The 14,209-nt window shown below is 42.8% G+C and overlaps 1 protein-coding gene across 3 annotated transcripts in view; it reads left to right on the forward strand.

Moving 5' to 3' along the window:
- Nucleotides 1–3,681, forward strand: part of BMPR1A (bone morphogenetic protein receptor type 1A) — a 155,426-nt gene extending 151,745 nt beyond the window's left edge. For all 3 annotated transcript variants that reach the window (XM_037804100.1, XM_037804098.1, XM_037804099.1), the window contains 2 exons: nucleotides 799–929; nucleotides 1,018–3,681. In XM_037804100.1, coding sequence (XP_037660028.1) covers nucleotides 799–929; nucleotides 1,018–1,143 — 257 coding nt within the window. In that variant the 3' untranslated portion in view covers nucleotides 1,144–3,681. The remainder of the gene's footprint in view (nucleotides 1–798; nucleotides 930–1,017) is intronic.
- The last annotated feature ends 10,528 nt before the right edge of the window (nucleotides 3,682–14,209 follow it).

Consider the following 14,209-nt stretch of genomic DNA (forward strand, 5'->3'; position numbering starts at 1 on the left):
TGGTGCCGTGGGCAACTGATTGTACACTTTGGATCTTTGGATAGTTGTATGGTATCTGAACAATCTCAATAAAAAAAAAAATTAAAAAACAAAAGAACTACCAAAGGAGAGTGAGGAGTGGCTATAGAGGTAGGAGGCACAAACAAGGGAGTGGGTGCTAAATGAAGCAAAGTGATTCAAGAAGGAAAGAGTAATCAACCATGTCAAATGCTGTTGGAAGATCAAGATGAGATCTGAGAATTGACCTTTAGATTTAGCAACATACAGACGTCTTCTGTGTCGGTATGTATTATAATTGCCTCCTAACCCCTACGTAAAAGCATTTGCAAATTTAAATTCTTTAACTCTGAATTCTGGGGACACTTGTGAATCCATAGCTTCTGTGGCAGCCAGAAAGATGGATTTCCTCTTGTTGATCTGAAACTAGAATGAAGGATGAAGACTTTAAATAAAAATGTCTTTTAGCTAAAAAAAAAAAAACCAAAAAAAACTTTTGGGAAAGTAAGCAATATACCTTACCTTTTAAAAAGATATTGGTGATATGCCTTTTGTGGATGAAATATCTCAGAGCTGTAATGGCAACTCTGATGGAGGTAGAGGAAATAATTGGGCATAAGTAAGAGAAGAACATAACAATTACTATTGAAAGTGAATTCTATCATTCTATAATTGTTTTGTTTTGTTTTTAATATGTATAGGAACCCGTTTTAGTTCCATAGTTCCTGGAAAGATGTTGAATAGATTGAATTTTGTCCAGCTACCATCTTTGTACCCATTATTTGTTCTCACTCCCTGCAGGGATAGTGGAAGAGTACCAGTTGCCATATTACAACATGGTACCCAGCGATCCTTCATATGAAGATATGCGTGAGGTTGTGTGTGTCAAACGTTTGCGGCCAATTGTGTCTAACCGATGGAACAGTGATGAAGTAAGTGGAACTCAATCACCTGAGGGATTGATTGGTTAAGTCTCTCCACAGATGTTTACCTGCTCACTAAATTCTCTTTACTCTTCAGTGTCTACGAGCAGTTTTGAGGCTAATGTCAGAATGCTGGGCCCACAATCCAGCCTCCAGACTTACAGCATTGAGAATCAAGAAGACACTTGCTAAGATGGTTGAATCCCAAGATGTAAAGATTTGACAGTAAATCACGAGGAGAAATTCTAGACTGCAAGAACTGTTTCACCCAAGGAACAGGTGGAATTAAAGTGGAATAAGGATGTTAACTTGGTTCTCAGACTCTTTCCTCACTACACCTTCACAGGCTGCTAATACTAAACCTTTCAATACCCTGTAGACTACAAGCTGGGAACTTATGAACGCTTCATTCTTTATATATGGACGGTTTTATTTTAAATGTGGTTTTCGATGCCTTTTTTTTTTATTTGGATTTTTATGAACTGCATCAAGACTTCCATCCTGATTAGTAAGTCTCCATTCAAACTCTGGGTACTGAATTGCCTGTTCATAAAATGGTGCTTTCTGTGAAAGCCTTAAGAAGATAAATGAGTTCAGCAGAGACGGAGGAATTATATACTTTGCCTTCTACCTGAGAAAATGTAATCTATCTGTATTCTACCTTTGTAAAACAACTTGTAGATTATGATCTGTTTGGGATACTGCTTAGTTTATGATAGTTTGTCATGCCTTGATAATGGTGTGGGTGTGTGTGTGCACAAACACAGGTGCACAGCAGAATTCCTCTGCTGCCATTTGAATTAGAAGAAAATTTATGAATGCACAGGAAGATAGTGGTGGCTGGTGGTTTTGTGCTTTAAAAATGCAATATCTGACTAAGATTTGCCAATCATGTAAAAGCCATTTACCTTGCAGGTGAGATCAGCTTCCCCACCAACCTTATTTTTTAACATAAAAGTTGATAGAAAGAAAGGCCAAAAGAAGTTTAAAATGTCCATAAATTTGGACTTTGTTTTCCTCCCTCCACCATCTTTTTTGCAGGGGTGGAGGGTGGTAATTATTATTTTTATCTCATGGAAAGCATCCTGTCCAAAGTTGGAACACCAATGCCATGAACCTTCTGAAGCAGACACTTCTTATTGAAGTGAATTCCTGCATTTGATAGCAATGTAAGTGCCTATAACCATGTTCTGTATTCTTCATTTTCAGTAACTTTTAAAAGGGAAGTTATTTATATTTTGTGTGTAATGTGCTTTATTTGCAAAACTCCTGTCCTTTACAATCATATTTTGTATATAGACAAACATTCATATTATTCAGCACTTCACATCCCATCCTTAAGGGAAGAAAATTAAAAGATCATCAGAAAAAAATATTATAAAGTAGAATGATACATGAATTTTCAGAATGAATGCATTCAAAGTAGTATATCGAATCCAGAACTTTGTTTTGTTAAAATATACTCAAGGCAAAACTTTCATTAAGATATCATCTCAGTTTTCCTTCATGAAAGTAACCTCTAATTGGAAATTCATCTTTCAGAGCTTATATAAATTTGTCAATTGTTAAATATGCTTTAGACATCTAAATCATTTGAGATTTTTGGTTTTATTTCTGTTCCATAACTTATAAAGAAAATGAAGTGTCAGGCAAAACAAAATTCAGTTATCTATTCATTATCGTATCTACACTGTATAGATGTTATTCAATAAAATGCTAACATATTTTATAGATGCCTTGTTATCCCAAGGAATATTTCTGGTTTACTTAAAGCTATTACACTTCTGCAGTGCCTTTTAAGTGTCAGTGCCCTATTCTAACAAACAACTTATGGGTGCATTGAGGTTGACAATTTTCTCTGAATACAAAATAAATGTGATTATATCACAACATAGTCAAAAAGCATTATGTTAAAGGAGGGGATATCAGATCATTTATATTGTGTGTACATCAGATTTGTGACTGACTTGGAAGGATTTAACAGTTTTGACTAAGTTTGATAAGTTTCATTTAACATCATTAAAGCTTGAAGTATTCATCAGGAGAATTAAATTTGCATATTGGTAGTATCCAATAACTTGCTCTTTCAGACTATTTTACCCCATCTCTCTACTGAGAAATACAGTTATTATAACCTAAATTCCCATGTGATTTGTGAATACTATGAGTTCTTACTTAGTCTAAGTTGACCTTGATTTATTTTTTACTTGATAAGCTATAATCTTGAAAATCATGTATTTTAATAAAAGAGCAGATATGTAAGGAAAGGTAAACTTTCCTCTTAGAAATTTTTAAATGGCATGTAAAAGCAACAGATTACAGATAAATATGTAACTAAAGACCACTATAAAAATTTTTCTAATTAACTTGGTCTAGTAAAAGTGATATGAATAATAATTTTAAGTTCATCCAGTAGGCGAAATATTTAAAGAATATGCGAGACCAGGAAGGGGGAGTATATACTTACGTATTACCATAGTTAATAGTTTTAAAAGCCTGAAAGCCATTATTTGGAGCCACTTATAGATTAGCATTTTTTAAATGTGTGTCCTCTGTCAGTCATCCTTTAAATAATTAAAGCATAAAAACATGAAAAGCAAAACTGGCTGAATGTAAATAACAAAATCCTCAAATGAAAATTCTCCTCATACTGGCAAATATCTCCAGAATTAAAGGCACATTAGGATTGTCTTCAATTTGTTTATTCTAAGTTTTTACTCTGCTTTCTTAATAAACAAGTTTCTTACGTTGAGAATTTGAAGCTGACTTCTGGAAATATGTTCACAAGATATTTTAATCAACATTTTATGTTGCCTTTCCAGTGTCCAAAAGTGTTTCTAAAAAAGTGACCTATATTTTTTGAAAATCGTGTTTTCTTAGAATTTGTCAGATGTTTTTTTTAAGAGATTGTTGTAGTCCTTGTACTGTTTAAAAACGGTCATTTTTATTATTTACTTGGGTCAGATGTTAAAATAACAGTGTCGTAGTTTTATCTGCTTGCCTCAATGCTGTTTTGAGAGTCTCAGTGGAGACTCAACAGAGAGGTGATGTGTTCATAAAACCGAATTAAATCTAGGCCAGCATAATATGGAGCCACATGTAATGACACCCCCTCCTAAGAAGAGTATGGTGAAAACTGCTTCTGTAAAGGACTAAATATATTATAATTTTTGCTTGTGCTCTATATGCTTTAAATGGAATTACTTAAGCCCCTTTGGTGACCTTTGTCCTTGCCAATTTAAAAACTGAAATGTAGTGTATATTGTATAAAATGAAAATATCGTTTTAGCTTAATTAGGAAACCTGTACATAGACATTGAAAGAAAGGTAAAAACAAGCAGTTTTGTTATGCAATTGTAAAACCCCCAAAATATAGATTCATGTTTGATATGTAACACACTAAATGTATTTTATAAGGCACTTGGTTTAAAAGGTGCCTTATTAAGTTTACCATTAATTGCTTTTTCTATATAGAGTATATCCAATGTATCATTTTTAAGTAAATAACCTTATTTTAGTATACTTTAGTGATGTGTTTTGTGATACTGCACTGGTTGTGTATTGTACATAAGAAGTCCCATGTCTGGTGAGCTTTTATAACAAATAAGTTACTGTACATACTTGTGTTCCTGAGATGTGCCATTCCGCTACCAGGAAACCAATATGGAGTCACAGGGCAGGTAAGTCACCATAAACTCTTTTGTTGTAGATAAAGAAGTTACAAACCTATTATAGTGGAGATTTATTTTCCTTAAAAAAATTTTGTTAATCATAAAAAAATGTCTAGTCATCACAGAAATTTTGGAAAACATAGGAAAGAATAAAGAAGCAAATAAAAATCACTCAATTCTATCACCCAGACATTAACCACTATTTACATGTGAATGTTTCTTTTCAATCTTTTTTTCTGTGTGCTTTTTTTCCTTCCAGAAACTGTCTGCATAATATTCCACTGAATAGATAGAATAATTTATTTCTACCATTCCCTGTTGAATATTTGAGTTATTTCCATTGCTTTGAAAAATATAACTAATGTATTAAACATTGTTGTGCATAAATCTTTGTATATTTATTTTCTTAGACTACATTCTTAGAAATGGAACCAATGGTTAAAAAAGAACTTTTAAAAGGCTCTTTATTTAAAGGTAAAATAAAATCTATGGCACTCTTCATAAATATTGCCATATTGCAGTCCAAAAGGTTTTTATTTCATTTACCCTCATGCTAGCAGTGCTCATCTCATACCTCATCAGGTCATTTCTTCCAAATTTTTCCTGTTTCTGCTAGTATATTTCAGTGCTTGGTTTCTTCGTCCTTCACTGGCTTCTCTTACTTAGGTTAATATAATGCCTTATCTGGCCTATGGTGTTTCTGCTGCAGCAAGTGCTTTTTTAAAAGAGAAGTCTTTAGGGAAATAAATCCTTAGGATTGCTTTTGTTCTGTTCGTCAACAGTATCATCATTTTCTCTCCTGCGCTTAGTCTCTCGTCCTTCGGGGCTGCTTTCAGTTGTGTGCAAATTGGTATGAATAGTGATTTTCATTCAATCAGTGTGCCTTTTGATTCCTTTTTTTTTTGGCAGTTGAAATGTTAAATCTTCATAAAAGATTTGGAATTGGTTGAGATCTCCCCAAAGAAATGCATGTTTGGCAATAGCCTGTTACAGATTGCTTATAGAGCTCCCATTTCGTCTCATTGTAAGACAGTTTCTTGTAAATAATGGTGTGCGCTCTAATGCAGATCTAGTGAAGGAGAATCGGAGATTTCTGGAACCTACCAAATGCTTACTTTCCTTTGCTTCCCTTATTAAAAGACTGACCCAAATCTATTCACTTTTCCTTCCCCAGCATAATCTGTTACTCTCACTGGTCAGCTGGAAGAGTGACTACTTCCAAAGTTTCTTTAATCTTACAATAGTATTATTAGTAGAGCAGACATTAAGAAACAAGAACACTGTTCTGAAATCATCTAGTCCTCATAGTTAACTTGAAGTAGGTAACTTCAAGCAGATGCTAATTCAGTCATTAAGTCTTCATTCACTTGAGAAAATATTTATCTGCCTATTTTTTGTGCATTGACCATTTCTGGCACTATATATGTTATTGAGTTAGATGCATATTTCTAAAAAGCCTTGCTTCAGCTCTTGGAGCAGTGCAGTCTTGACTAGGTGGGCATGGCCCACTGTAGGTGGCCAGCTAGTAGTGTGGACAGAGGCCACCTGATGTCAGCAGCATGCCTCTTGTCAGGGGAATTCAAGGTTAAGAGCAGAAATGGGCAAGTCCCCCTGAAGCTGAGGAGGAGTCTTGGTTCCAGTGCCAAGCTAACGTAACAAAAAAAAATTTCAGGCAGAAGCAGAAACCAGGGCTGAAGGGCGAATCCATAATTACCCTTGGAGGTAGGAATTAACTTCATTTATAGATGGAATATGTCTGCTCTGCCTATTACTCTGAATTTTAACATCTTCCTGGTTTTTGTCCACTCACCTTCACTCTGAGTGTCCCCTTAATGCTCAGATAATGAAATCCAAAGAGATTCCAGATGTTGCAGAGCTCCTACAGGACCCCCCCCCCCCCAGTACTCTTAACCTCAGTTTTATTCAGGAACCTGAAATAGTACTGGTATTTTAAAAAGTCAAAATGGAATGCTCATATGGCAAATAATTCAAGCCCTAGCTGTCTGCTTGTAGGGCCATTTTTCAAAGCAAATGTAGAGTCAAGATGACCCAAGGCAATGAAGCACATCAGTTGCCCAACTGAAAAACAGGTAAATGTTGGGAAAATGTTTAAAGAAAGAATTGAAAGATTACTGCAAAAGAGACCTTTACCCATGTGGGAGGTATTTCACTCAAACATTTTAAAAAGCAATTTTTTTGTTTGATTGTTTCCTTGTCCTTGGCTAGTAGTGTGGCCAAAGATAGACTAACTCTGAAGATATTCCTCCATGAAAGTACAGTATCCCATGTTGCCAGGGAGAAGTTTGACATTAGTTTGAGCCATAGTCCTTTGTAGTTCAACATTTTTTCATTCAAGAAAGGTAGGATTTTCTTACTATCGTTGATGTTTTGAAGTTTAAACAGGCTGTGTCTAGATATATTCATTTTATTGCTTAGTACTAATCAGGACTGCGGGATACTGATCACGTGCTTCGACTTGGCGGGCCTGGGCTGGGGGACCTGATCAGCCCCTGGGGAGGGTGGTGGGCACGGGCGACAGTGCCCTCCACTGCCCCCCAGGCCTGGGAAAGTGGAGCCGGAGGCAGGCCCCATTTCCTCACCCAAAATACCACCGTAGGGGAGGCTTGCCGGAGGGAACCGCCTTTTCCCCACCCCCTTATCTTGCCCCTGACACTCCCCATTGCCAGAGCAACTCCCCCACCGTCAGTGCGCATGCGCAGTTACCAAAACTACTCCCGCCCCTTGTCATTCAACCTCCGCGCCCTCTCTGAACCAATCCAAGCCTTCGACCTCTACAGCTACCCCGCCCTCTAATCGCCCAATATAAGCTTGTGCTCTCGCCTAATAAAGCTCTCTTGGTTTCATCATCCCTCAAAGTACCGTGTCCTGCCTGTTCCTTCTCGCCGCCCTCCACACCTTGCACGCCCCCCCGCCGGGGACCTGGCCAAATCCCCCGCCTCGCCTTCGCCTCCGGGAAAGAGCCCCCGCCGCCGGTACCTTCAGAGCAAGCCTGGGAGCCTAGGATTTAGCTACCGGCCGCCACCCCCCCCCCCAGACGAATCAACTGCGACCGCAACTGGCGCCCAACGTGGGGCCCCTGCAATTAGACGTCCTCTCCACGCAGCGGTCCAGTGACGCCACTCGCTCGCCCGGACGCCTCTCCAGCTCTCCTTCTCCTCGCCTGCAAGGTAAGGGCCGCCTCTCCCTCGCCGCTCCCGGAGCCGCCTCTCCCTCGCCGCTCCGCGTCAGGGGCCGCCTCTCCCTCGCCGCTCCGCGTCAGGGGCCGCCTCTCCCTCGCCGCTCCGCGTCAGGGGCCGCCTCTCCCTCGCCGCTCCGGAGCCGCTCCTCCCTTCCCCACTACCCATTCTTCCGTCTGCCTCTCGTCCTTTTCTTCTATAACCCCCATTCCTCCTAACGCTCTCCCTCTTCCCCTCCATTACCTTGCTGTAGTCCTTTGTATGTTTCTTTCTTTGTTTGGCGCCGTGTACCTCTTTGCAACTGCCCCCCCCAGACTGCTCCAAAATGGCGAACTTCCTCCTTCTTCTTCTACTGAGGGGAGGAAGTGCTCTAGTGATGATGTCAGCCCTAAGCCGGGCCGGAAACCGCATGCGCTTTACCCCGCCCTTTCACAGGGCGGAGCTAGTCCGCCATCTTATGCCTTAGGCCCCTCCCTTTCACAGGGCGGAGTTAGTCCGCCATCTTATGCCTTAGACCCCGCCCTCTCACAGGGCGGAGCTAGTCCGCCATCTTGTGTCTTACGCCTCAAATATAATAATTAACACCTTCTCGGCCATGTGTTATGCAGTCCCCCTTGCCGGGGAAACGGCCAAACACTGTATCAAGGCCCTAAGACAAGGAATTCTGTTCATGGGAGTTCCCTGGGACCTAAAAACGGACAATGGGCCTGCCTATCGCAGTGCCTCCTTTGCAGCCTTTCTTCAGTTATATAACATCACCCATCACTTCGGTATCCCCTATAATCCTCAGGGGCAAGCCATTGTGGAAGCAGTCCATCGCCGCTTAAAAACACAAATTGAAAAAGAAAGGGCAATGCTCCCCCAGGCAACTCCAGGGGACCTTATCATAGCAGCCCTTATTCACCTTAATCTACTCACATTCAATAAGGAAGGGCTTTCGCCCTTACATAAACATTGGGGGCCCTCATACAGGCCTACTCAGGCCCCGATGGTTTACTGGAAGGACCCAGAGAGTAATGCCTGGAAGGGTCCCTCCCCACTCCTCGCCCAGGGGCGCGGGTTTGCTTGTGTTTTCCCAGATGATGCAGCACAACCAATCTGGATCCCAGGAAGGGCAATCCGGCCCGCCACCAGCGACCACGCGTCTAACGAGACGAGAATGCCGTCGTCTCCGCAACCTAGTGCGCCAGATGACAACAGTACACCTGGGCCTGGACCCCAGTCCGAGTGAACCCCCTTTTTCCACAGCCCTCCAGCCGCACCTCAGCTCCAACCAGCCGCACCTCAGCTGCAAACAATGCATCGCCAACCCCACCACCCCGACCTCCTCTACCCCCCTCTCGCTACTCCTCTCGTTACTCCTCTCCCCTCCTCGACCTTATCCAAGCAGCCTTCACCTCAGTGAATTCCTCCCACCCCTATCTTACCTCCTCTTGTTGGCTTTGCCTCTCCACTTCTTCCCCCCTGTATGAGCCAGTTGCCTCCAACCTCTCCTTTTCAGAAAACACAGAGGACAGCCCCTCGAAATGCAATTGGAATACCTCTGCCGTCCCCCTAACCTTTCATTCAGTCTCCTTTACAGGAAAGTGCATCCGTCCTCGCTCAAGTAACTCTCTCAGCCTCACAGCTTGTGCCAACTACTCCTCTCCCAGCAGCTCTGCCAAGTTTCTTATTCCCCACAACTCCTCACAGTGGCTGTGCTCCTCTACAGGACTTACCCCCTGCCTTAACGTACTAACCCTCAATACAACTCATGAAACTTGCCTCTTGATTGTCCTCATCCCTAGGGTCCTATACCACAGCGAGGAAGACTTCTTCCTCCGCCTGGAAACAACTGCAGCTCCTGCCCCACTGCAAAAGCGAGAGCCCATCACCGTCCTCACGATTGCCTCCCTCCTAGGTCTTGCAGGCGCTGGCACCGGAATCGCTGCATTAGCCAGTCAAGGCTCCGCTCTAACTCACCTCCGGGCGGCTGTTGACGAGGACATTCGTCACCTACAAGACGCTATTTCCCATCTTAAAAGTTCTGTCAACTCCCTCTCTGAGGTAGTGCTCCAAAACCGCCGAGGTCTCGACCTTCTCCTCCTCAAAGAAGGCGGCCTCTGCGCCGCCCTAGGAGAAGAGTGCTATGTATATGCCAATTCCACAGGTCTCGCCGAGGACAGCCTAAAGAAGGTCCGAGAGGGACTGGAACAACGTAGAAGAGACCGTGAAGCCACCAGTTATTGGTCCCACATCTTTACCCCCCTCCTCCCTTACCTCCTCCCTCTCCTCGGCCCCTTACTAATGATCATTCTAGCTCTCACTTTAGGACCCTGTATTATCCGTAGAATTGTTCAACTTGTAAGGAAACAAACAGATGCTATTTTTTCCTCGTTCGTGCAAATCCAGTACCCGCGACTCACCACCTCTAACGCTCCCTATTCCGAGATAACAACCAACCCTCCGCAACCTCACCGCCACCGGTCAACCCGCCGACCGCGAGGCCCTTCTCGATCGCCTGGACATCACACCAACCTCGAGCTCCAGTTTATCTGAACCTCCAACTTTAAACCTCCCATCCTCGTCCATCCCGCAAGCAACAAGGCTCCTGTCGAGCACCCGGGTGCCACACCAACGCTGAGCTCCAGCCTTGCTGAGCTACCGTCAACCCTTTTTCCCCTCCCCAACCTTCCCCTTCCCTCATCCTTTGGCGGACCTCTCCGGTAAGCTTCTTCCTTTAATTAGAAAAAAGGGGGAAATGCGGGATACTGATCACGTGCTTCGACTTGGCGGGCCTGGGCTGGGGGACCTGATCAGCCCCTGGGGAGGGTGGTGGGCACGGGCGACAGCGCCCTCCACTGCCCCCCAGGCCTGGGAAAGTGGAGCCGGAGGCAGGCCCCATTTCCTCACCCAAAATACCACCGTAGGGGAGGCTTGCCGGAGGGAACCGCCTTTTCCCCACCCCCTTATCTTGCCCCTGACACTCCCCATTGCCAGAGCAACTCCCCCACCGTCAGTGCGCATGCGCAGTTACCAAAACTACTCCCGCCCCTTGTCATTCAACCTCCGCGCCCTCTCTGAACCAATCCAAGCCTTCGACCTCTACAGCTACCCCGCCCTCTAATCGCCCAATATAAGCTTGTGCTCTCGCCTAATAAAGCTCTCTTGGTTTCATCATCCCTCAAAGTACCGTGTCCTGCCTGTTCCTTCTCGCCGCCCTCCACACCTTGCACGCCCCCCCGCCGGGGACCTGGCCAAATCCCCCGCCTCGCCTTCGCCTCCGGGAAAGAGCCCCCGCCGCCGGTACCTTCAGAGCAAGCCTGGGAGCCTAGGATTTAGCTACCGGCCGCCACCCCCCCCCCCAGACGAATCAACTGCGACCGCACAGGACATTTTCATCTTTCCTCAGGTCTTCCATTATTTTGTTTCTTCTGCTACTTCTTTGTTTTCTTTCCTTTCCTTTCTCTTTCTTGAACTACTATTAGCCAATATTAGATCTTCTGGATGTTCTGTATTTCTTAGCTTGTTTCTCATGTGTTCCATCCTGTCCCAGTTTGCTAATGTTGCCAGAAAGCAAAACACCAGAAATGGATTGGGGGTGTGTGTTAATTTGATTACACAGTTACAGTCTTAAGGCCATAAAGTGTCCAAGGTAAGTCATCAGCAATCGGGTACCTTCACTGGAGGATGGCTAATGGTGTCCAGAAAACCTCTGTTAGCTGGGAGGACACGTGGCTGGGAGGACACGTGGCTCCAAAGTTCTGGTTTCAAAATGGCTTTCTTCCAGGACGTTCCTCTCTAGGCTTCAGCTTCTCTCCAAAATGTCACTTTCAGTTGCTCTTGGGGCATTTTTACTCTTTTAGCTTCTCTGGAGCAAAAGTCTGCTTTCAAAGGCCATCTCCAAAATGTGTCTGTAAACTGCAGTTCTTCTTTCAGCTCCTGTGCATTCTTCCAAGTGTCCCTCTTGGCTGTAGCAAGCTCGCTCCTTCTGTCTGAGCTTATATGGTGCTCCTGTAAACTAATGAAGGCCCATGCTGAATGGGCAGGGCCACACCTCCATGGAAACCATCCAGTCAGAGTCATCACCCACAGTTGGGTGGGTCGCATCTCCATGGAAACACTCAAAGAATTACAATCTAATCAACACTAATATGCCTGCCCACACAAGATTACATCAAAGTTAATGGCGTTTTGGGGGACATAATACATTCAAACCAGCACACATCCTTTTGTCTTTTTGTACTATCCTGAGAGTAGACCTCCATCCCTGGCTTTTCAGTCCATCTACTATTTCGACTACCAAATTTTATTCTGACTTTTTATTTCATTTTGATATAATTTCAAACTTCTAGAAAAGTTGCAAAAATAGTAGAAAGAACTCTGATTTACCCTTCATAAATTTACATGTTGCCAAATTGCTTTGTCATCGTATGCATGTACAGGAACTCACATGTATCTATACACACATACACAGAAATCAGTAAATTTAACATTGATGCCATAATAATTAAGAATACCTTAATCTAGAGACATTATTTCGTTGTCACTGATTGCTCTAATGTCCTTGACATTTTTCCTGGTCCAGAATCTGGTCTAGGATCTTGCATTGCATTTGGTGTCATGTCTCTATTCTCCTTTAATCTAGGACATTTCCCAGCTTTTGTCTTTTGTGGTACTGATATTTTTGTAGAGCACAGGCCAGTTATTTTGTGGGCGTGATTTTTATGTCCTTTCTGGTCAGGAGGCCGTGATGGGACGGCCGTGTTGTCCCATTGATGATGTCAGCATCAATCACTTGTTTATGGTGATACGTACCTATTTTCTCTTCTGTAAAGTTACCATTTTCCTTTTGTAATTGAGTTATGAGGAGATACTTTGAGACTATGTTTTAGTATTCATTGATGTTTCTTAGTGAATCAGTTATTGCGATGGTTACAGAGTAGTGATTTTCAAATTCCATTTTTACATCTGCAGTTATTAATTGGCATTCTATTGTAGGGAAGAGCATTTCCCTTCTCTCAAGCACTTATTTTATTATCAGTATGGAGCCAGGTGCTTATTCTCTTTAGCAGGTTATAATCTTTTAGGTCATTGTTTGTTTTAATATTCATATTGACCCAGATTTGGCTTATGGACATTCATCAAGCTGGCCTCTGAGTCCTTTAGACAGGTCATCATCATTTCTTAATATTTCTTTACTTTTTGGCACTCACTTTTTTCCCAAGCCATGGGATCAGCCATTTCCCAGAGGCATTCTGGTACCTTTTAGGGAGTGATAGTATTTAGAAACTAGGATCTGGGTGGCAGTGATCAGTTTAAATTTCCAGTTTCTGGTATTGCTTCTAGAGAGGTTCATATTCCAAAATCTCCCATATGTTGAGCTTTGGATCTTCTTGTTCATGATGCTAGTTTTCCACAAGTATCTGGCAATCGGGGGGGGGGGGCGGGCAGCCATCTTTGTGTTAGTAAATTATTCGCCCATCTTTCTGTTAGTGAATTCCCGTTCACCTGTCTGTTCTGTTCAGTTCTGATTCCTGTCTTTCTCAAGGAATGATGGGATGATAGCTGTTAGGGCAAAAATAGGAAGTAATCTCAGCCTTTGATATGTTACAGTTTATGGAGACACAGCTCCAGAATGACTCCACTTACACAGGTTGTGGCTCCAGTAAGATGAACACTTGTCTTCTGGGTGAGGGTGCTTCCTGTCTCTCCAGAGGGTCAGGGGCTCCAGATCAACACACCCTCTAGCTCTGGGCAGCGGCTTTAACTGCTGCTCCTCCACAGCTCCACTGGCAGCACTCCCGTCTCTTCAGTGGTCTCAGAATTCTGGGTTGTGATGTCCTGTTGCTATTTCATTTTATACTTGTGCCCTTCTTTCAATTTTTTCAGAAATTACTAAAATTTTCTGATCTGTTCATGCTATTCATTGGTTTCCCAATGAAATTTTACAGTATTTTTAAAATCAGATTTGGGGACAGTACCACTGTGTGCTCAGTCCACTGTCTAGTTCTGGATGCTATACATGGAGGGTGTTTTAACATTGGCTTGGATAAGCTGGATTCAGGGCAGGGAGGTTGGCGGGGAGTGTTACTTGAAGGACATTATAAAAGGGTTTCCATCAAGAGTTATTGGGTAACTTTAGTGAAGACAAATCTATCAAATGCACTTCAGAATTTTTGCTGATCTGGAGTCCTAATTATAGAACTGCTTAAACATAAAATTCAAACTTAAACTTGATGTGCAGTTTTGTGTAACTTATTCATGTATGTTTTGTTGCATGGAAAACACACTATTTCTCTAGCATCATCCCAGAAACTTTTCTGGAATGACTTGTGAAACTCCTGGCTGAGATTTACTTTTATTTACAACCGTCCTATGGAAGAGCACTGACCACATGAGCGAGGGCCAGAGGGGTGGCGTACGTGGACACATTACGGAG

This window comes from Choloepus didactylus, chromosome 15 (assembly GCF_015220235.1).
Source record: "Choloepus didactylus isolate mChoDid1 chromosome 15, mChoDid1.pri, whole genome shotgun sequence".
Lineage (NCBI taxonomy): Eukaryota > Metazoa > Chordata > Mammalia > Pilosa > Megalonychidae > Choloepus > Choloepus didactylus.